Genomic DNA, 24,861 nt, shown 5'->3' with positions numbered 1-24,861 from the left:
ATCAGGAAGTTCACTTACAAATGAATGAATTATCAATTTAATAAAATTAAAATTGATTCGTATTTCTATATTATTCATTGACATGCAATATTTCAAATTTTCCCAATAATATACTTCAAATTAATTACACCCACATTCCAGTATGAGAAAATACATTTCAACTCATTCACTGATGGTTAATTTTTTTAAAAAAAATCATAATCCACATCCAGAATGTGGACACCACTTTCTGGTTCATTTCCTCATGTTTATATTCCAATTCTTCATGATGTTGTTTGTTAACATAATAACTTTCCCTATAAAAGACTTAATGGTGGGACTAGTAAAGGGGCAAATATAATAATGCCCTGAAGGGATTAAAGTTTATCTAAGGCTGGTAACACCCATTGGCGTCAAGAACACACACACACACACACACACACACACACACACACACACACACACACACACACACACTCGCTTTGGAGTGCACACATCAGTGGATATTGCAACACAGGTATATGATGACAATGAAACCAACAAGCTGCTTGTTTAAAGCAATTGGGAGATGTACAGTAATCCCTCGATTATCACGTCTTCTCAAATTCACTACTTCCCATTTTTTTCCGCTATTAATTAAAAAAAATAAAAATTAAGTTATTAAAAAAAGTTATAATAAGGGTTACCCTACCTTTTTAATTATCCCAGCCATGTTTGGTCTACATCATGTGTCAAAGTGGCGGCCCGGGGGCCAAATCTGGCCCGCCGCATCATTTTGTGTGGCCCGGGAAAGTAAATCATGAGTGCCGACTTTCTGTTTTAGGATCAAATTAAATTGAAGAGTATAGATGTATATTAAATTTCCTCATTTTCCCCTTTTTAAATCATTATTTGTCATTTTTAATCAATATTTTTCTGTGTTTTTAGTTCAAAAATCTTTTTGTAAAATCTAAAAATATATATAAAAATAGCAAAAATAAACATTGTTTTAGATCTATACAAAACTGAATTTTCAGGGCTTTTAATCCATTTCTTTTAATCCAGTATGGATGTATATTAAATTTCCTGATTTTCCCCTTTATAAATAATTAATTGTAATTTTTTAATCCATTTTTTCTGTTTTTAGTTCCAAAATCATTTTGTAAAATCTAAAAATATATTTAAAAAAGCTAAAATAAACATTGTTTTAGATCCCCCAAAAAAACTGAATATTCAGGGGTTTTAATCCAGTTATTTTAATCCATTTATTAAAAAAAATACCTAAATATTATATCTAAAATGGTCCAGCCCACATGAAATCGAGCCCACGAACCAAACCGAGTCTGACACCCCTGGTCTACACGTACCACAATATTCGAGGGATTACTGTATTCCAAAAACACAGAGTATAAAAGAAGTGTTACTATGGTGCCCTGTGATTGGCTGCCCACCAATTCAGGGTGTCTATAGTTAGCTAGCATCGTCTCCAGCACCCCCTTATTAGAACACCACTCCAAACAAAAAACATTCAGGTCAAACAACTTCACTTTATCTTATAGCGAAAAAAAGATAACAATTACAACTACACATTTGATATAAAATTGAAGGTATTATGTATTGAAATTAAAACAACAGCCAATATGTAATTTAGTAGACATACAGCATTATATAACCAGTTGAATTGATAGCGCAAAGCCGGCTGGTGTGACTTTTCTCCTTTTTTTTTTTCTAAGAGTTGTGAACTTGGCGTGCCATCTAAAAAAAGCGTCCGCCTAACTGTTGTGATAGGAAAAAAAGGGCGAGCGATACGTCGCTTTGCTCTTTCTGTACAAAGGCTCGGCGACCCTTGGCTCCGTTAGAGCAAACACAGTCTGCACGCAACGCACAATGATTAACCCCCGAGATCCTCTATTCAAGTGAGGGATCACTAGGACATAAAAAAAAGGAAAAAAATCCTTCCTGGCTGCTATTGTGTCAACAGGATTCTCACAGAACCTGAGAACCGAAAAAAAAAAAAAATTAAAGTCCATTGTTAAAGTTTCCAAAATATTGATGAAGTTTCTTTCAGAATTTTTGACAAATATCAGTTTTATAATCTTCGATCAGCTTTTTGTAAGAAAGTTTTGGTAATCTAGGAATAGGAATCTTTATGAAATAATTGGGGGAAAAAAATCTGAATTTGTATATGTTTAATATTTAAAAAATAAATGTAAATAAATGCCAAAACATGAAAAATATGAATAAAAAATAAGCACCGTATTTTGTCACATAAGCACCATCAGGTATTAGCCACACCGTTAAAATTGTTGAATTTTTTTTTACAAATTCTCACGTATAAGCTGCACCCTTAAAATTGTTGATTTTTCTATTACAAATTCTCACATATAAGCCGCACCCTTAAAATTGTTGATTTTTTTTACAACTTCTCCCATGTAAGCCACACCCTTAAAATTGTTAATTTTTTTTTACAAATTCTCACATGTAAGCTGCACCCTTAAAATTGTTGAATTTTTTTTAACAAATTTTCACGTATAAGCCGCACCCTTAAAACTGTTGAATTTTCTTTAACAAATTCTCACATATAAGCCGCACCCTTAAAATTGTTTAAAAAAATTTACAAATGCTCACATATAAGCCACATCTTTAAAATTGGTGATTTTTTTAAACAAATTCTCACATATAAGCCGCACCCTTAAAATTGTTGAATTCCCAATTCTCACTTCCATAATCATGGTTGCATTTTCATGCATTTCATCTTTTTATGCGCATATAAGCCGTACCCTTGAGTCCGTCAACATTTTTTTGTCCGACAAATGCGGCAAATACGTTAAATGAACGCTTTAATAACGTATGAAACATTACAACCCATCAAAAAAAAACCATAACGAAAATAGCATTCATTTTATTTACATAACATTTTTTAAATTGTAACAAAAGTAACTGAGATTCTCAGGCAATAATACAGTTTAGCGAGCGGCAAAATTTAGAGTGCGTGCATATGTACCTCCCATATGCTGATGCGTGTTTGTATATGTTGTATATGTGTAGCATGTGTTCGTGCAGAAGAGGTTAATATGAGTCACGCATGACTTGATTTGCGTGCTTCTCTCTGTATGATTCCTCTATAGAATGGAATAGAATACATCTAGCTGAGTGCACATGAGGAGTAGGGGGGTCATGGTTATAAATAAACAGAACCCAGGGGACAATGAAGAGGCTTAAATCTATATGCATAACTAAAAATATTCAGATCATTTATACTAAACGACTTATAAATGCAATTTAGTGTTGCATGGACTGATGTTAGTACGACACTAAATTGAATTGCAACTACAGTTATTAATTTTTAACAACACATTACTTGCATGTTTTCCACAAAAGTTGTCAATAAGAATGATTTTGATGAAGTGTAGAGACTTTTTGCATGGCAGCGTGCTCGTAATATAAAATAAACAAATTTAAATGAACTTGGATTATGATGCAGACACACTCAAAAATAAGTTTAATCTTACCGTAGACTAAACTTAATTCTAATTTTGTTATACATTTTTATACCTTTCTTCTCCTGGGTTGGCTCTATTTAGCCCCGCCTCCACCCTGACTTTCAGATGCAACCTATCGAGGGTTGTTTGCTTTTGTCTTCCCTTCAAAATATCCTGAAAATGATGCACGCAAATGTCCTCACAATAGCATAACGCACCACCACTTCCCAACAAGAAGTAGCACATACTCCTCTCATATTAGCAAACAAGCTCCGCCATTCACACTAACGCCAAGCTCCGCCCAGTGCTCATAGAAACATTACACAAGGAAGTTGCAACTAGAAACACTGTGTCCATGAAGTTCTTATGAGCAGCCTCTCACATCCACAGTCTGCTCATATATCAAAATTTGTCTCATATCTCAAATCGCTCATATGTCGGGGCACTCATATGTCAAGGTACCACTGTACTTTCTATTAAAATCAGACTCCATCACAAAGACCACATTTATACTCATTTTTAACCTGACGTGAAGCATCTCCAAGCCACTTTTCTACCAACTCCTCTATGAAAGGTCGTAATTCTTCTCAAACACGCAACTTTTAAACATGTCACCCTCATAACACAACCCCCCCCCCCCATTATTTTCCTCGCTTATTTACACTCACTTATGTCACCTAAGTAGCATCGAGTCAAAGGTGACAGAAAGATGGATGACCGAGATACTTCCGCACGCCACTATTGTTACATACCAGAATGTATACGGGTTGTATAGGAGGGAAGACGAGGGGTAGGGGTGGATATGGGGGAGGGGGGGTGCATTAGCTCAGTTACTAATCTGCTATTTGTGCCCAGTCAGGAAGGGAAGGTGATCCAAAAGCACCCACATACACATCCAACATGGGAGAAATATGCGTTTTGGCGATGTTTGCGTTGCGTTTGGGGGTTGCGTGTGAAGCGTGCTGCTTGCATGTGACCCCCACTGACCTCCGGCGGCGGTTCCTGTCGCGACCCGACCCCCGCCGGGAAAAGAAAACGAAAAGCACGTCAATCAAGAGTGGGATGTTTCACAATGTGCGAAAACACTAAAAAGGGGGCGGAATGTAAAGGAGTATTCAGAAGTAGAAATACTAAATGGGGAGAAAAACTGGGAATTGGAAAAGTTTACCAAAACAATGGATGTTAAAGTTTAATTAGCATATTTACGAACATGTTCAAGTTAGGTTCGAAAATAAATGGCTATTAAATAGTAGTTTCAAAAAAGTCGATGATGCAAATCGTTGTTGAGAAATTTGGAAAACTTAGCAAAAAAAGTTAAGAGTGAGCGTGTATGACAGGGGTAGGGAACCCATGGCTCAGGAGCCACATGTGGCTTTTTCGATGGGTGCTTATGGCTAAACTGTGAGCTAAAATCTGGACACTACGTCTAGAGTTGCTTTAATCTTCCAGTTTTTAATTAAACCATTTTTTAAATTTTAATTAAATGCATGCATCCCATTGATTAGCATCAGGGTAACAATTTTGTCAACATAATTCTGAGACTTTTTCTACTTTAAAAAGCATTTAAACGACTAAAAATGCACATGTCATGTATTTTTACTTATAGTAAATTCTAAGTACCGTATTTTCACGACTATAAGGCGCACTCAAGTCTTAAGTTTTCTCCAAAATAGACAGTGCGCCTTATAATCCAGTGCGCCTTATATATGAAAAAAACAGAAAACCGAAAAAACACCATTGTCGGATATTAAAAAAACACAAACGCCTGAACTGAAACAATACTGTTAAATATGCAGATGCCATCTTAGTTTACAAAATCTTCCATCCTATAGCTCCTCCCCCACTGCAAGATTTTATACAAAAAAAATCCAAAATGGCTGGCTCTAGAGGTGACTGTAAAGTAGTGAGTGCTTCATACCTGGAAGTCAATAGCAATTAACGTATTTTCACCACTATAAGGCGCACTTAAGTCTTAAATTTTCTCCAAAATAGACAGTGCGCCTTAAAAATGGAAAAAAGTCATTCATTGAGGGTACACCTTATAATGTGGTGCGCCTTATAGTCTCTCAATGAATAACAATTGAAAATATGAATTGTTTATGGCTCTCTCTGTTAAAAAAGGTTCCCGACCCCTGGTTGTATGAGGTCACCGGCAAAATACATGTGTGGTGTCATGACCCCCGAGAGCCAAAATAATCCTATTAACATTTGCCTGATGTGGCACACGCAAGGCTAGAGAAGCTGCTTATTCTATCAAAATGTTCAAGACAATGAAACCGATGCATTTACATTATCATCCATGCGATTTGGTGTCTAAATTGACAAGTTTTCTTGTTCGTTTTTTGTATTTTCCGCTCATTTTTATCAAGCTAATACTACCAAACTTTATCCAATGATTTGGCTCCTATTTTAATCCTCAGGTTTCTGGTGATAAAGTAAATTTCCAAGTAAGCATAACTTGAAAAGATCAAATTTCGAAGATCAAGAATATGCGAGCAACAACATGGTCAGCTGGGCCATTTAGCTCATGTTGCACTGTCATTGAAAGCTTTAAAGCATGGATTAACTTTATAAATGGAGTTAAGTACAGTTTTACTTTCAAAGTTTAAGTTCGGACTACTTAAAGGAAGTCCAGTTTACTTATGGTTTTGGGTTACATTTTCTTAATAATAAATCCAATGTACCGTATTTTCACGACTATAAGGCGCACCGCATGATAAGGCGCACCCTCAACGAATGACATTTTTTTTCCATATATAAGGCGCACTGTATTATAAGGCGCACTGTCTATTTTGGAGAAAATTGAAGACTTTTAAGTTCGCCTTATAGTCGTGAAAATATGGTAATTGCTATTGACTTCCAGGTATGAAGCACTCACTACTTCACAGTCACCTCTAGAGCCAGCCATTGTTGATGTTTTGGATTTTTTTGGTATATAATCTTGCAGTGGGGGAGGAGCTATATGATGGAAGATTTTGTAAACTAAGATGGCATCTGCATATTTAACAGTATGGTTTCAGTTCAGGCGTTTGTACTTTTTTAATATCCGATAGTGGTGGTTTTTCGTTTTTGGTTTTCTGTTTTTTCCCTACATATAAGGCGCACTGGATCATAAGGCGCACTGTCTATTTTGGAGAAAATTTAAGACTTTTAAGTGTGCCTTATAGTTCAACGATCGAGGGCTCAATCCCCAGGTCCGAATGGAGTTTGCATGTTCTACTTTTGCTTATGCGGGTTTTTTTTGGGTACTCCAGTTTACCCCCCGGTCCCCAAAACATGAGCGGTAAACTAGTTGAAAAACACTCAAATTTGTCCTTTAAGTATGAATGACTGTTTGTCTCTGTTTGCCATATGATTGGCTGGCGACCAATTGAGGGTTTCCCCTACTTATTCTACACAGTTGGCTTGGGTGGTCTCCAGCACTCCCGCAACCCTCGTGAGGATAACAAAAAGCAGCTGAATTTGTCCTGGTATTCTTTTGGCATATTTCAACCAATCAATGAATTGACCAAACATATCATTAATTTAAATATCCTATAATTCTTGTTAAGAACTAAATTAATAACAGAAAAAGTACAATTTGCACACATAATAACAAAAGCCACTTTTTGTGACATTTTGGCAACCCTTAAAAACACCAAAAACTCCCCAAACAAACCCCACCAATTGGTCATCTGAGGACAAACCAAGTTGATTGAAATCAAAACTGAATCCGTTGGACTTTTTTTTACACTTGTGACGGCATCTTAATCCCGATTTAGCGTCCATGTTTTTAAAGACCCCCGTTGTTCCTCTGCTGGCTTCTCGTTCTCAGTCCGATGAGTGAGTGCGAGCTGAGTGGCACATTGCATGACTCCAAAGCCGCCACACACACACACACACACACACCAAATATGAGCGCAAAGGGGAGTAGAAAATGTACGCACGGGACGGAGTGGTGGTCGTACGTTGTTCTTTGTTCTGCCAGTTTAAGAGCCTTGTGTGTCTTTTCCAGCGGGTGCCGCCTTCGCGTGACTCCAGCGGGCAGATTTAGGATTGTCCGCGAGTCCGAGACCCTCCCTGCTCTGGACCTAGCCTTCGCTTCTCACGCAAGCACAGGCGCACGCACGTACGCACGCACGTAACGTAGACACACTCTCAATCTCTCTCTTTGGTCCGCAGGCACTGACCCGCTGGACCAAGACCTGACAAGCTAGTTTAAGGTTGTAAACAACTTGACCTTTGACCATGGTGTGTAAATAAAAAAAGAGTTAAAAAAATGAAGTTTAGGCGATTTTTTAATAAATAAATATCCTTTTTTTTTAAATAAATGGATTTCTTTAAATTATATACAAGGGCATCATTGATTTGAAATATTTTTAAGTAAACAAAAAATAAAGGTTTTTATTTATTTAGTTCATTTTTTTTAAAATAAATGTAGTTATTTTGTTATATAATAGTTGTATTTGAACAAGGTAACTTGATTTGGTGATTTGAAATATTTTTAAGCAAAAATAAATAAAAAGTTTTTATTAATTTTGTTCAATTTTTTTTAAATAAATGTATTTATTTTGTAATATAATAGTTGTATCTGAACAAGGCTAGTCTCCATCATTCATTTGAAATATTTTTAAGCAAATAAAAAAATAAACATTTTATTTATTTAGTTTGTCCATTGATTGATTTTATTTATTTATTTATTTTTTGAATAAATATATATATTTCATTAAATAATAGTTGTATCTGAACAAGGCAACTGTCTAGCATTAATTTGAAGTATTTTTAAGCAAATAAAAAAATAAACATTTTATTTATTTAGTTCGTCCAATAATTGATTTTATTTATTTAGTTCATTTTTTAAATAAATGTATTTATTTTGTTATAAAATAATTTTATCTGAAAAAGGCTACTGTCTATCATTAATTTGAAATATTTATAAGCAAACGAAAAAAAATAAACATTTTATTTTAGTTCGTCCATTGATTTATTTTATTTATTTAGTCCACTTTTTAAAATAAATGTATTTATTTTATTATATACTAGTTGTATCAGAACAAGGCTACTGTCCATCATTGATAATTAAGAATTTTTTTTTATTTATTTATTTAGTTTGTCCATTGTTTTATAAATTTTTAAATACAGCGATTTTTTTCTATTTTGGATTATTATTTTTTTTAATTATTGAATGGCAAAGTTGAACCTTGTAAAAAAAAAGCTTGGCTGTGATAAAGCAGGATTTCCCCAAAAGCCAATAAGCACAAGCCATATATCCTAGCTATTAATATTATTACGACGGCATGAAAAAGAAACAAAGCAGATTAATTTATAACAATTCACACTTTTCATTTCTTTTTGGTGTGTTTTATTTGTCCTTTCATAATGCTTTGGGTTGCACAACCTTGGCATCCAGAGTTTGTTTTTGCACAAAAAAATGTGCAACTAATCCTGTCTAACATGAGCTTTTTTTTAATAACTAATTATTTACCTCATGCCACTGCCATTGTATCATGTATTTTTTCCTTTACCACTACTTTTTATCTAATTCTGAAAATGAGCATATCTGCATCTATTTTTGTCTAAAAAACTTTAACTTTTATTATTTTTTTTTATGTTAGTGCAACACATGCCAATTTCCTCATAAATTTAACAGAATATCCACATTTATTTTAGTCTAAATTACTTAATTTTACTAAACCAATAGGGCAGGAGTGTCAAACTATTTTTTTGTGATTGAATCGACAGCTTTTCTGATCAAATTTGTCCATATTTTAAGCAATTATTGATTTAAAAAGTGGAAACAGGAAATATTCCTGATAGATTTATAATCTACATTCAAATTTCATCATAAAACATAAAGTTGGCACTCATAATTTACTTTCCCGGACCCTTCATAATGGCCACCACTTTGACACCACTGCTATAAGAAGGTTGGGTTTTAGAGCATAAAGAGGGCGTAGTATAATATGCAGAGTTCTAATTTAGTGTTAAAACATAACATTAAACCAATTTACCAATTTTGGGGTTCTTATAGCGATGTCAATGGCTAGTTATAGTCTTAGTTATTGCACTTATAGTCATATCTATGGCTCCAGTTTCTTAGCTAGGTCTACAATGTCTTGTGTGTCTTGTCAATGGCTAGTTATAGTCTTAGTTCTAGCACTTATAGTCATATATATCGCTCCAGTTTCTTAGCTAGGTCTACAATGTCTTGTGTGTCTTGTCAATGGCTAGTTATAGTCTTAGTTCTAGCACTTATAGTCATATATATCGCTCCAGTTTCTTAGCTAGGTCTACAATGTCTTGTGTTTCTTGTCAATGGCTAGTTATAGTCTGAGTTATTGCACTTAGTCATATCTATGGCTCCAGTTTCTTAGCTAGGTCTACAATATCTTGTGTGTCTTGTATCTGTCTTGCTACTGCGAAATTTTCCGAATACGGGATTAAATAAAGTTCTAACCTATCCCAATCAAACCACTATGTATCTTGTTATCATCCATAATTACAAAAATTACACACTTTAATAAGAAAAAGGCATTCATTTACTTTAAAGTATTGACATTCTTAGAACAGCATACACTTTTCCTCGAAGTGATTCCTTCCTAGCACAATCCTACTATTTAAAAAAAAATCAACACAGTCTTAACATGGTCCAATACCCCCCCCCCACCCCCCCTCCCCGTAAGCCTTCCCCCTCTCGCCCCAGCGTAGCCACCACAAAGCAGAGGTGAAGGTTTGATCGCCGTGCTCTCACGCAAGTGGTCAATGTTTAACTCTGGCCAACAGGTACTAGCACGCAATGGCATTCGACCCGAGTGCTTTATCAGGACTTAACGCTGCTTGGGTGGTAGATGTTGTCACTTATCCTACTTCGACCCCCACGCACTTTCCCCGACCTCCGTTCTTCTAAGCGACACGTGCATAAAGAGTTTTGGTCAGTTTGACAGTCCTCCTCTAAAGACCTGTTCCCTCAGGTTAATGTAATACAGTAATCCCTCAAATATCACGGTTAATATAGACTAGATATGGTTAACTCGGGTTCTAGATAGGCTCTAGCACCTCCCACAACCCTTGTGGGGATAAGCTTTAGTTTTTAGTTACCGTATTTTCACGACTATAAAGCGCACCGCATTATAAGGCGCACCCGCAGTGAATGACATTTTTCCCCATATATAAGGCGCAGTGTATTATAAGGCGCACTGTCTATTTTGGAGAAAATGTAAGACTTTTAAGTGCGCCTTATAGTGGTGAAAATACGGTAATTGCTATTGACTTTCAGGTATGAAGCACTCACTACTACACAGTCACCTCTAGAGCCAGCCATTGTTGATGTTTTGGATTTTTTTGTATAAAATCTTGCAGCGGGGGAGGAGCTATATGATGGAAGATGTTGTAAACTAAGATGGCATCTGCATATTTAACATTATTGTTTCAGTTCAGGCGTTTGTGTTTTTTTAATATCTGACAGTGGTGGTTTTCTGTTTTTTTTTCATATATATGGCGCACTGGATTATAACTTATTAACTAACTTTTAGTGGATACTTTAGTTCTTATCACAAACTGCTTAAGTCATGAAAGTGAGACAATAATGTGAAGCTCGTTTAAGACATTATCATTTACAAATGAAACAACAACAATAAAGGGCAATAGAGTGGATATGATAACATTTTAATCACCCAAACAATTACACACACGCATATACACACACACCTTTCCAGTGCTCTAAACTTCATTCATGACAAAACAGAAGAAGGAGGAGTGATTACATCACAGACAGCAGCCAATGGAATGAAGGAGCACACTATAAAGCATGAGCCTAGTCTCTCTTTTGGGGACATGAGTGTAAAAATTCAGGGCTTGAGGTGTATCTTCAGACCCCCCTTTGGATTTCACAATTCATCTTTCATCTTGAAGGTAAGTTAACATCATGCACCAGCCTGAAAAATTCCTCCTATTTAAAGAATCACTGTTAAATTTAAGTCCATTTGCAGATGTTTTGTCGACTTACTCCTACTAACACCTCCAATTCCCACTGACTTGTCTTCTCAACATGCAGGTGCTTTGAAGCAAATCACCCCCATGGCGCAATTGGTATTCCCATACATCGGGGGGGTGTCCGCGTCGGAGACCCTGGTAGCCACGACGACGCTTTGTCTAGTCTACCTGTTGCTCAGATTCTTCCGAAACGACGTTCCCAAGGGTTTGAAGCAGCTCCCGGGTCCATTATCCCTACCCATCATTGGGAACGTACTGGAATTAGGTCAAAGACCCTACCTGAGCCTGACCGCCATGAGCAAACGCTACGGTCCGGTGTTTAAGATCAAGATCGGCTCACGTCCAGTGGTGGTCCTGAGTGGCAGCGAAATGGTACGACAGGCGCTCATTAAGCAAGGGGAGGACTTTTCGGGAAGGCCAGATTTGTACTCCTTCCAATTTATCAGTGATGGCGTAAGCTTGGCCTTCAGCACGGACCAGGTGGGGGTGTGGCGTACCCGTCGGAAGCTAGCTCTTAGCGCCCTACGTTCGTTCGCTACCCTGGATGGAACCTCGTCTAGGTATTCTTGCATGCTGGAAGAACATATCAGCAAAGAAGGGGCGGATCTGATAAAGCAGATTGATAAAGTCATGGAGACGGATGGTGGTTTTGACCCATTTCGCCATATCGTTGTGTCTGTGGCGAACGTGATTTGCGGGATGTGCTTTGGTCGTCGTTATAACCATGACGACCAGGAGTTGTTGAGCTTGGTGAACCTCAGCGATGAGTTCAGTCAAGTGGTGGGCAGCGGTAACCCTGCAGACTTCATCCCGGCGCTCCAGATTCTGCCGAGCGCCACCATGAGGGCGTTTGTGAGCATCAACAAACGGTTTAATGCCTTTGTGGGGAAGATTGTGACGGAACACTATGCTACCTTCAAAAAGGTAACCTGTACCACACGTATACATCCACATTGCCGTATTTTCACGATTATAAGGCACACTTAAAAGTCTTAAGTTTTCTCCAAAATAGACAGAGCGCCTTATAATCCAGTGCGCCTTATATATGGAAAAAACTGAAAACCGAAAAACCACCATTGTCGGATATTAAAAAAACACAAACGCCTGAACTGAAACAATACTGTTAAATATGCAGGTGCCATCTTAGTTTACAAAATCTTCCATCATATAGCTCCTCCCCCACTGCAAGATTTTACCCAAAAAAATCCAAAACATCAACAATGGCTGGCTCTATAGGTGACTGTAAAGTAGTGAGTGCTTCATACCTGGAAGTCAATAGCGATTACCATATTTTCACGACTATTAGGTGCACTTAAAACTTACATTTTCTCCAAAATAGACAGTGCGCCTTATAATACAGTGCCCCTTATATATGGAAAAAAATGTCATTCATTGAGGGTGCGCCTTATAATGCGGTGCGCCTTATAGTCGTGAAAATACGGTAGTTCTGCATTCATCAAAACTGTCCTATTTACACACTTTCAGGACAACATTCGGGACATCACAGACTCCCTGATTGACCAATGTGAGGATAGAAAGCTGGATGAGAACTCCAATGTCCAGATGTCAGATGGCAAAATTGTAGGGATCGTCAATGACCTCTTTGGAGCAGGTTGGTTGAGATCTTTTCTGTCTTTCTGCTTCTTAAATCCGTTTTTTGGGGGATTTCTAAGGGCATAATGCAGTACTCAGGGAACTAGGATAATGGATAATTTGCTGACTTTGCTTTACTTCTAGGTTTTGATACCATTTCAACCGCCTTATCCTGGTCAGTAATGTACATGGTGGCTTATCCAGAGATCCAGGAACGGCTTTATCAGCAGATAAGTAAGTACATGATAGTTGAACTGCCTTTCCCACATTTTGGGAGAACATTCACTAAACCTTTTCATTTCCAGAGGACAAAGTGGGAGTCCATCGCACCCCTGTTTTAGCCGACAAAGCCAACTTGCCGTACCTTGACGCGTTCATCTTGGAAATGTTTCGCCACTCATCGTACTTGCCGTTCACCATTCCCCACTGGTAAGGTCCATTTTAAATTACATATGTCAAAGTGGCGGCCCGCTGCATCATTTTGTGTGGCCCGGGAAAGTAAATTATGAGTACCGACTTTCTGTTTTAGGATCAAATTTAAATGAAGAGTATAGATGTATATTAAATTTCCTGATTTTCCACCTTTTAAATCAATAATTGCAATTTTTTAAATATTTTTTCTGTGTTTTTAGTTCAAAAATAATTTTGTAAAATCTAAAAATATATTTAAAAAAATCTAAAATAAACATTGTTTAAGATCTATAAAAATTGGAATATTCAGGGCTTTTAATCCAGTTCATTTAATCCATTTAAAAATATAAAAATCACATTTTTCTGTGTTTTTAGTTCAAAAATAATTTTGTAAAATCTAAAATTATATTTTTAAAAAATCACATTTTTCTGTGTTTTTAGTTCAAAAATAATTTTGTAAAATCTAAAAATATATTTAAAAAAATCTAAAATAAACATTGTTTTAGATCCATAAAAATTGGAATATTCAGTGCTTTTAATCCAGTTCATTTAATCCATTTAAAAAATAAAAAATGATGCTATCACTAGTACATCATTACATCTAACGACTTATCCAATGACCATTCCAGCACAACCAAAGACACATCTCTAAACGGCTTCTTCATCCCTAAAGACACCTGCGTCTTCATCAATCAGTGGCAAGTCAACCATGACCCGTAAGTCCAACGCCAACTCCATTCAACTAAAACTCTAAAACCCTAACATCAAGATTTCCTCCATAGCGAAAACTGGAAAGAACCATCATCCTTTAATCCAGATCGCTTCCTCAGCGCCGACGGCACCGAATTAAACAAACAAGAGGGCGAAAAGGTGATGCTATTCGGGTTGGGCAAACGCCGTTGTATCGGCGAAGTGATCGCACGGCAGGAGGTCTTCTTATTCCTCGCTATCTTGGTTCAAGGGCTTCGTTTCCATGCAGTTCCTGGCGAGTCTGTGGACTTAACGCCGGAGTATGGTCTTACAATGAAGCATAAACGCTGCAAGCTAAGAGCTAGCGCCCGGGCGCGTGGCGTCCAGTGAATAACGAGTGAATATGTGTAAAAAAATGTGCAGCTTTAGGGAATAACGCAAGCACAGTAATCATAATACTCGCATTTGCCTTCTCATGAGGGCCGAATGTACTTTTTTCAACAAGTTTTATCAGATGGAGTTCCGTAATTATAGCAAGAACCACTGATTGGTTGTGATTGGAACTTTGAATTCTGGAGCAGTAATATATACAGTGTTCCCTCGCTACTTCGCGCTTCAGCTATCGAGGACTCAGAGCTTTGCAGATTTTTTCTCAGAAAAAAAATAAATAAAAAATGTAAAGATATTACGTTAAAATTATAAATGACATCATTTTACAAGAGGAGGGAACAAAATATTCAATAAGAATTAGTAATTGCATCAAAAAAAGGCCAAAGAAATGGTCAATAACATGGTGAGAGTTCAGGAATGGCATTGATGACGTCATGGCTGTTTCCAGCCGCATCTTCACCGCCCAAAAAAACAATGTTCACAACTCCCAATAACGATGTTTCTTATGTGCAAAAAAACTGCAGAAGATCCTCCATCCGGACTACTATGATGTTTTTGCATGGTGGTGCTTTTGTGCACGTGTTTTACGTTTCTTTAAGCATTTTTGAAGGGGCACGCCTACTTCACGGAAATGCAGCTATTGCAGGGGTCCCGGTCCCCATTAACCGCGATGACCGAGGGAACACTGTATAGTACATTTTTTTTAAATGCATGTCTCATAGAGAGGCCTATATTGTCAGAATGTAATAGTATAGGACAGGATTCGGGAACCTTTGAGCCATAAACAATCCGTATTTTCAAATGTTATTCCTTATGAGCCATACTCACAATTTATGAGTCAAAATACATCAAATTTTGCAGTCATTTTATCACTTTTAAAGTACAAAAAGTAAAAAAATATCAATGAGTTCAATGCGTATCAATGAAATCAATGACACATTCCCAATGTGACGTTCCTATTAGTGCATTCGGCTCTCTCACCACTTGTTTCCATATTTTAGCTAAGAGCCATATGCACCCATCATAATAGCCACATGTGGCTCCCGAGCCATAGGCTCCCTACCCCTGGTATAGGATGTCAAACTGAAGCCGAGATTTTTTTCGTTGTTATGATTTTGTTCCCGCTGCTATTCTGTGACTTTGAATGGATTATATTATGACCTTACACTGTTTATATTTTACAACCCATTGTAATATGGATTTAAAGACACTGAAGCTAATTGTGATTGTCATGTTTTGATCCAGAATTTTGTAATTTTATGTGCCAAAAAGTTGTTGATATTTGACAGGATTTTTTTTCTAGTGACTATGTATATATGTATGTATGCGTGTGACTTGTCAGAATACCAAAAAAACATGAATGTTTTTGTTTTTTTTAAATAAGCTAGATAATAATTCTACATTTCTATCATTATTATGACTGTTTGTGGAAAAGCAGAATGTTATGATCAAACCACCAATAAAAATATGCTGAATGTATAAAAGACATGTTTAAATACGATAAATAAACAAGTAACTCAACTTTAGACTGTTACTTTATGACCATAACATTTTCTGATTTTATAATTCATGTATTAATTTAAGTCAAGTTTTTAAAAGACCAAAAACAGTAAGTTGCCCTATATAGGATTAATCATTGTTATGCCTGGCTAAAAAAATGAATACTAAATGAATTAATATAGTTATATAATATAATACATTAAAATTTCTCATGTAAAAATAAAATCTGAAAACAGGTTGTTTACAATTTTGGAATTGGTTTATATCTTGTGTAATATATTAAAGTAGAGATCTAATTGTTATTCACAATCATTTTTGAACAGCAATGTTTGATTCTTATTGGAATTTCATTAATTTTTTTATTCAAAATATTTATTAGTTTTTAGCAAGTGTAGTTGTTTCAGGATCAAATTTCAATGAAGATTTCCTGATTTCCCCCTTTTAACTCAATAAATGTAATTTTTAAATCATTTTTTTCCTTTTTTTGTGTTTTTAGGTCAAAAAGCATTGAGTAAAATCTAAAAATAAACATAAAAATATTTTGTTTTTCCACTATTATTAAATATAATTAAAAAAAACAATTTGTTCCTTTGAAAATAAAATAAACTAATGAGTAAAAAATGTTTTCCCTTACTAAGAAAAAAAAGCAAAGTTTTAAATTTATACAAAAATATATTAAGGGCTTTTGATCCAGTGCTTTTAATCCAATTTAAAAAAAATAATAATTAAATATTATATCTAAAATGGTCCGACCCACATGAAATTGTGTAAAAGTATTAAATATGTCCGGCCCATATAAAATATAGTTGACGTTAATGGATTAAATATGAACTGGAATTTTACATGCATTAAAAAGACGCATTGTTGTGTTGCCCAATTAGAAATATACACAAATATATAATGATATGTTTAGATTTTTTTTGTTTTTCTGCCGCCTACTTACCGTGAAAGTGAATCCCCTATTTACATCATGGAAATGTTATTTTTAGCATAATCACCATAACGGAAGCAAATCTGAAAGGACGTCACGACTTGCATTGTGAAACTTGTTATTATTTTTCCTTTTGAAAAATGTTGACAAGCCATAAAAGCAAGTAAAAAATAATGCTGTTATCAAGTCTGCCAGCAAATATAAGAATAATAATCTCTTTTCCATAACCTACAAAAGGATATGACTAATTAAGAGTAGAACAAAGTAAATGGAAACTAGCCAAAGTTAAACAATGAAAAAAAACAAGCTGATACATTCTTACTTTATCTGTCTATTGTTCTTTGTTTTTTTACTAACAATAATTTCATATCACAACAAAATGATATTGTATAATCAGATGTTTGTATACACTTTTAAATTAAGTTATAAAAAATTGGTATGGCTGGACTATGTACAGTAGCTGGTATATAAAATTCATAAATAAATCCCTGGTCTGTTTTTATTTGAATTTAAAAATGAAATATACAATTTTACTGAAGTATTTTAGTGTACGTGTTGGAGTAGAATGGCTGGATATTTTCCGGGAAATGATAGTGTTTTTTTTTTTCAGGGGTCAGCAGGAAGTGTGCACAAGTCATCAGTTAAACTCACTTTTACACACAATGGCAGAGGTCACATGACTTGCAAAAAAATTGCTATTGGAGGATACGACGTTGCATTTTTTAAAGGCGTTATGACTTTACAAGGTTAGGTTTTATGGTTAGTGGAATTGTTGATGTTGTACATTTGGGGCTATGACTTCACTTTTGCGACTATTTCTTTTAAAAAGCTTAATATTTGATTATGTACAGTAAAGATGTTCAGAAAATCCAAACTTACCTTGTCTTTTAGTGCCAAGATTTGATACTCCAAGGGTAATCACATGATTAAATTCTGACCAATGACGTCCAAGCAATGCATTGTTGCTGAAAAAAACCCAAAAAGTACAAGTGAAAATCCTGTTCAAAAATACCAAATACAATATAATGTACTTTCCAAACTGTGGTAGGGAATAAACTTATGGTCTATAGTTTATTTTAGTCTCCTCACTTATTGCAGGTATTTTTTTTAGAATGTGAAAAATGCCATTTTTTTTTCTAAAAGAAAACTGCCAATTGCCGTATGCAGTCGGACATTTGGTCACCGGTCTTTCGGTCGCCGGTCAAATGGTGACAGAGAGTTTACTGTTGAAACCAGCTCTCAAAATTATATTTATAAGTACTGTTTAATATCTAAGTACTGTTTAATATCTAACTACTGTTTAATATCTAAGTACTGTTTAATATCTAAGTACTGTTTAATATCCAAGTACTGTTTAATATCCAAGTACTGTTTAATATCCAAGTACTGTTTAATATCCAAGTACAGTTTAATATCTAAGTACTGTTTTATCCAAGTGCTGTTTAATATCTAAGTACTGTTTAATATCTAAGTACTGTTTAATATCTAAGTACTGTTTAGTATCTAAGTACTGTTTAATATATATGTAGTTTTGAAACAGTAGATATTTAGCCGGACGTTTGGTCGCCGGACGTTTGGTCGCCGGACGTTTGGTCGCCGGACGTTTGGTCGCCGGACGTTTGGTCGCCGGACGTTTGGTCGCCGGACGTTTGGTCGCCGGACGTTTGGTCGCCGGACGTTTGGTCGCCGGACGTTTGGTCGCCAGACGTTTGGTCGCCGGTCTTGTGTAATGAAATGTTCTTTTTGTTAGAATTTACCTCACAAAAATGTTAAGAAAAATTACACTAGTTGAAGCACTGTTAAAATGACACTATTAGCATTGAAAACCACTGATTGATAACCCAAACAATACCATAACTATTTCATACATACAAAATAACACAACCAATTGTTAAAATTATATACTAAACCCACCAATCATGTTCCCATTATGTTCCACTGCTTTTTTCCCTTTACCAAACCTCTCATAATTCACCCTCACAATGTCGTAAACCTAGTTTTTGAACATTTAAACCTTTTTTCCCCTGCAACAATACCCCTAAATATTGTATTAGTGAGATATTTGAGTAAGTGCCCACTCCCTCCAATTCCCATAGCGTGCTAACGGCTCGTAACAAAGTTCCTCTTTACAATACGTGTGTGACTAAAATCAATAAACATTCCCCCTCCCTTCTGGCAGTCTGGTACTTAAGGGCAGCCCAACAACGCCTTTTTATGCCTCCATGTTGTCCTCTCCCAATCTACTCAGCACAGGAAACCGACCCGCCGACCCGTCCCCACCCCCGCTCGCACCCTCACCGGACAGGAAGCCATGTTGTCCCAGTGCGCTAGGAAAAAGACCGGTGCGATATCAATTGTGGAAGTTTATCTTTGGGAGGTTTTTTTTTAATTTTAATCTGCCGCTCTCAGGCGTGTGACTGGGTAACAGTGGCCAAATTGCAGAGGGCCGGTGCGCCTAGGGGCCCGGGTGGGGCCGCCGCCTTTACACGCGATGCCATAGCAAGAAGAGACCCCCCCGCCTTTTCGCTTGAACTCGACCACAAACGAAGGAAGGCAGGCAGGGTGGGTCCTTTAGGAATGCGTTTGTGGTATCTGGGTGAGAATGTGATGGGAATTTTTATATTACAGCAAGGGTGTCAGACTCGGGTTGGTTCGTGGGCCGCTTTAACGTCAATTTGATTTCACGTGGGCCGGACCATTTTAGATATAATATTTAGATTTTTTTTTTAATAAATGGATTAAAAGAACTGGAATAAAATCCCTGAATATTCGTTTTTTTATAGATCTAAAACAATGTCTATTTTAGCTTTTTTAAATATTGTTTTTAGATTTTACAAAGTGATTTTTGAACTAAAAACGCAGAAAAAATTATTTAAAAGGGGAAAAAATCAGGAAATGTAATATACATCTATACTCTATTCATTTTAATTTTGTTCAAGTTTATTTGAGCTTTTTTTAGTTTATATTTTTAGATTTTACAAAATGATTTTTGAACTAAAAACTGAAAAAATGCTAAAAAAAATTCCAATTATTTGTTTTAAAAGGGAAAAAAATCAGAAAATATAATATACATCTATAATCTTCCTTTTAATTTGATCCTAAAACAGAAAGTCGGCACTCATCGTTTACTTTCCCGGCCCAAACTAAATGATGCGGCGGGCCAGATTCGGCCCCCGGGCCGCCACTTTGACACCTGTTCTCTAGGGCCTTGACTTTGACGCTTATGTATTCAATTAACTTTCATATCGATTGGTTGTAGCGAAATAAGAATACAGTTTTTTAAAAGAGAATTCCAAAAACAAATACACACCTGAATGCATGATTTTCCACAATACAGAAGTTGTTTATGTTCCGCCCTGGTGATTTCTGTGTTTTTTTCTTTTTTTCTTTTTTTTGGAGTCTCCGTCTGAACTAAAGCTGACAGATTGTCATAGTGTTTGATTTGGAGCGCCACCCGTTTCCTTTCCCACGTGTCATTGCACGGCTTGACTAAACATTTCGGAGTCAATGATGGCATCATTGCTTGCGCTAATAACGTCGTCGGCTACTTTGTTCATCGGCCTATTTTGTCTTTCTGCCATTTTGTAAATTTGGGTCAATTTCCCCCCCAAAAATCAGGGCCAACCATTTTTTTTTTTTTAAAAACAGAGCAAGTTAAGACCACAACTTTTTTTATAGTTTTGGTTTCATTTTTTTTCTGATCTCGCGTGACAATCCAGACCGTTTTGGCTGTGACAGTGACAAGTAGCGTGTGACTTTACCTTCCGACTCAGTTAGCGTGAGAGTTAAGGGCTGAAGGCCAGGTTTTTCCAGTTTTTCTTTTCTTTTTTGTTCTGACTTCATTCCGCTTTGTTAGCGTGCGTACATTTATGTAAACTTTCCCAAGTAGCCCGTCCTATCCATTGCTAAGTCAATGGCTTTTGTAGTTGAGTCCGAAGCTAACTTTGTAATGCTTTGTTTCCACACAACTACAGCTGACGGATGGGGCCTTTAACCCTTTGTAAGCCACTGATTTAACTCATTGGCTGCCATTAACTGTCCCTGATGTCCGAGTTTGAAACACTGAAATACTAATTGTTTATTTCTTGTTACTCCCTAATACTGATTATACCTTTTAACTAGGAGCGCAACACCTAAATTGACTCATGAATTCGATATCTGGGTTCATTAAAAAGTACAATAAGTAAATAGGTATACTTTTCATTAATTTATACTATATTATTCAAGGAATACGTACTGCAGCATCTTGTTACAGCATCAACATCAACAAGTGTCAAGTAGAAATAAAGTTTGTCACCAATGGAAAAAATATATATATATTTATGTAAATTTATACCGTATTTTCACGACTATAAGGCGCAACGCATTAAAGGCGCACCGCATTATAAGGTGCACCCTAAAAAATTGTCAAAATTTAAGACTTTTGAGTGCGCCTTATAGTCGTGAAAATACGGTATATATATATATATTTTTTTGCATATGTATGTATATCGACTTTATTTTTATGTGCTTATTAATATATATAAATATAAAAATACAAAAATAAGCACATAGAAATTAAGTCGATAAACATATATACAAATTAAGTAGATATACATATATGTAGAAATTACATAAATAAGCACTTACAAATTAAGTAGATATACATATATGTATATATTACATAAATAAGCACGTACAAATTAAGTAGATATACATATATGTATAAATTACACGAATAAGCACATACAAATTAAGTCAATATACACCTACATATAAGATACATTTTGTACTGCTCAGCATCAGAAAGCGTTTTCCAAAACATGTTTTTTCCTTCTTGTACTTTTTTTCAGTTTGTCTGCCTTTTTGTGTATTTATTTATTTTTCTGTATTTAGAGGGTCCTATATTTTGGAGGTTTAGCTATCCATAACCACTGCCATCTATATATTATATCACTGTTTCTATGCTTTCTGGCGACGCTTAATCGTCCCATTATAATAAACATGCAATTTCTGCTTAACTTTACTGTCACACTATTCCACATCCTGTTTTTCTCTGTAATTAACATACCGCCATTCGTAGATAAACAGCATCTCTGGAGAAGCTGTGCCGTTACGTCAATCTGTATTGAAACAACAAAAAACAAACACATACAATCCATCAACAAGGGTATTTTGAAAAGGACAAAAATAGATACCAAATTATACAAAGAACATTTATAAACTAAACTATGCAGGTACTTTCAACGTTATGGAAATCTCATAGCTTTGTAAACAAAGAACTTCTCGGAAGTCACCTGTCAGAATACTTGAGTGGCAATTAGCACACGCAAGCTAGCAAGACTCGCATTTCCTGACAATTTAAACATAAGGCAAGTGTTTGCATGACAAGAAGCAATTGATTCTTCCTGTCACGCCCTAAAATGTCTTAAAAGGTTGGAACAATAGTGGCGAGGAACAGGATTAAGTTGAGGGGCCGCATGCGCTCATTTATTTGTCTTGTGCGTGTTTGCGTGATGGTGCGCGCGAGACCATCAGGTTTCTTGGCAAAGCGATGGAGAAGTCCGCGGGGGGCCATTAAGGACTTAAAAAGGCTCCTGGCAACTTTAGTTATCAAAGACATCCTGAGCTGGGTAGTTCCCCGCAGCTTGACTTTTATTACCCTGGTAATGTGCCACTAGCGTGGCAGCACGGGGGATTAGCATGGGGGCTCTTTAAAAGGTCGCTAGTTTGTATAGGGATAAAAAAAAATGGTGTCATTCATAAAAGACAAGGTTTGTGTCATGTAATATGTCTTTGGAGGGTATAGTGTGAATTTAAGGAGGTGGATAATGGTGGATAAATTTGAAGCAAAACTGCTTTAGTAAAGTAAAGAGTTGTGGTTTAAATTAGCACTGTTGTTTGTGTTGTGTACAGAGTCAGTAGAAGCATGTTTATAGCCCTGTATTATTTTTAATTCTTAATTTTATTGATTGCTACACTCTAATGCTATTTTTTTTGCATCTAATTTCATTTTCTGAACTATTTTATCCTTTTTATAATTTACACAAAAAATGTCCTGTGGTTAGCTTGTCGGCCTCACGGTTGGGGACCTGGGTTCGAATCCAGGTAAGTCCACCAGTGTGATTTTGAAATTAATTGGTTCCAGAACTTTTTTCATAACTTGAACATTTCGTAAGTAGAAGTGCACCTGTGTGGAGTTAGCATGTTCTCCCTGGGCCTGTGTGGGTTTTCTCCGGGTACTCCAGTTTCCTCCCACATTCCAAAAACATGCATGGTAGGCTGATTGGACACTCTAAATTGCCCTGAGCTAAGAATGATTGTTTTTTTGTCTGGACCAAAGTCTGCTGGGATAGGCTCCAGCACCCCCACGACCTTAAAGCCTAACGGGCCGTATGTGGCTCGCGGGCCGTAGTTTGCCCATGTCTGGTTTAGTTGGTAGTTCTGTGAGGACTGTGGAACTAATTAGAGAATTTACATATAAAGAACACTTCTACTTACGAAATGTTCAAGTTATGAAAAAAGTTCTGGAACCAATTAATTTCATAATCACACAGGTGGACTTACCTGGATTCGAACCCAGGTCCAACCGTGAGGCCGACAAGCTAACCACGGGACATTTTTTGTGTGTAAATTATAAAAATATGTAAATTTAAAAGAAGGAAAAGAAATTGGAGTCAATATTCATAGATGAATTCCTGGAAAGCCTCCATTCCTCTACTTCTTGAACTTTTTGTTCCCGCATCCTACAATCGTGGGACAGGTGCGGTAGTAGAGGATAGTTGAGCACGATAAGGGATAGACAGTTTGATCCCTCACTGTTTTGGCAGCTGGACTGCCGGGATAGACTGTAAGTCACTCGTCAGCCCGCTCGCTGTCTCACGTGCAAGCGGCTAAATTCTTGCCATTAGCATCGAGCCTTATTTGGCTAGTTATGTTCATAGCAGAACAAAACGCATTCATATTAGCTCAAAGCATTCATGACATTGCGTGAGTGCCCAAGCATCTCAAAAGGACATTAATCTTACTTATTTTTGGACAGGTAACCATAACAAATTACAAAAAAAAATGATTTCTCATCTTTGAGGTTGGGTGTCTCGGTTAGTATTTAGATTGCAGGATGTGATATGATAATATCTCTGACGAAAGATTGAATTCATATTGGTGTCATTGGACATAAGGGTATTTTTTTCAACTTTTGAAGACTGGCAAAGCACCAATAAAACGAAGATATAATTTCTAGGTAGGAATGGGCTCATGCAATAACCACGCATCATGGAAAAAGGCTGTCCTCTAGTGGAAAAACAATAACATAACATTTTTGACATGAATGTGTTTTTGTGTCATATCTATTTCCGTTAGATTTTGAGGACGTTTTTTTTTCTATTACGAGTTTAAAAACAATGTTCTCCCACTCCAAAAAAAGGTATTCAATAAGTCTTTGCTACAGAAATAGTAATAATGTATTATTCCGAAATAAAATTTACGACAATTATAGTAATTGGACTAGAATAATTGACACAATATAGATATTTTCTGCATTTGACGCATTATTCTAAAATGGGAAAGGAATAGTTGGACACAGCACCAAGCTCTTTAAACATATAATCTTAAAACTGGCAAAAGTAAAGTTCATCTGGACACTTTTCTTTTGATAGATGTAAACTTTAAGTTGGAAATGAACCTGATTTCGAATCAGAATAGTGTATCAATGTTGCGATGACGTCATAGTCTCTCCAAAATAACAATTAATGCACGCCACATCAAACTAAACTAACAATTTAATGAAATCGTGAAGAACATTTATAGTATTGTCGTAGGTTTAACTTCAATGTTCAATTTTTCCAGCCTAAAAAAACGCTAAACACAAAAAAATACCCTACTTTTTTGGCGTTGTGCTAATTTTAAAACAAGCCCGTAGAAAACCACCACATTATCCTCAGCTTTAGGACTAGT

General features: G+C 36.1%; 2 protein-coding genes across 2 annotated transcripts in view; one reads left to right on the top strand and one right to left on the bottom strand.

The window, feature by feature from the left end:
* The window catches only part of LOC144194321 (uncharacterized), a 107,206-nt gene that overhangs the window by 45,302 nt on the left and 37,043 nt on the right, over window positions 1–24,861 (bottom strand). Inside the window, exons 4-5 of the mRNA XM_077713298.1 lie at window positions 21,977–22,028; window positions 17,806–17,891 (exon numbers count right to left, since the gene is read on the bottom strand). Of these exons, the coding sequence (XP_077569424.1) occupies window positions 17,845–17,891; window positions 21,977–22,028 (99 nt within the window). The 3' untranslated portion in view covers window positions 17,806–17,844. The remainder of the gene's footprint in view (window positions 1–17,805; window positions 17,892–21,976; window positions 22,029–24,861) is intronic.
* On the top strand, window positions 11,449–14,948 carry cyp1a (cytochrome P450, family 1, subfamily A). Its single transcript, XM_077713290.1, has 6 exons — window positions 11,449–12,335; window positions 12,897–13,023; window positions 13,149–13,238; window positions 13,310–13,433; window positions 14,045–14,131; window positions 14,198–14,948. The coding sequence occupies exons 1-6, from the start codon at window positions 11,496–11,498 to the stop codon at window positions 14,493–14,495; spliced, it is 1,566 nt and encodes a 521-aa protein (XP_077569416.1). The 5' UTR covers window positions 11,449–11,495; the 3' UTR covers window positions 14,496–14,948.

This window comes from Stigmatopora nigra, chromosome 3 (genome assembly GCF_051989575.1).
Source record: "Stigmatopora nigra isolate UIUO_SnigA chromosome 3, RoL_Snig_1.1, whole genome shotgun sequence".
Taxonomy (NCBI): Eukaryota; Metazoa; Chordata; class Actinopteri; order Syngnathiformes; family Syngnathidae; genus Stigmatopora; species Stigmatopora nigra.
The sequence above is the reverse complement of the archived record's forward strand: the minus strand, read 5'-3'. Positions and strand labels throughout refer to the sequence as shown.

What these genes read in the sequence shown, in the direction of transcription:
- cyp1a (XM_077713290.1), top strand. Translation starts at nt 11,496, where the DNA reads ATGGCGCAATTGGTATTCCCATACATCGGGGGGGTGTCCGCGTCGGAG. An exon ending in CCGTTCACCATTCCCCACTG is followed by an intron (nt 13,434 to 14,044) that starts GTAAGGTCCATT and finishes TGACCATTCCAG; the next exon opens with CACAACCAAAGACACATCTC. An exon ending in TGGCAAGTCAACCATGACCC is followed by an intron (nt 14,132 to 14,197) that starts GTAAGTCCAACG and finishes TTTCCTCCATAG; the next exon opens with CGAAAACTGGAAAGAACCAT.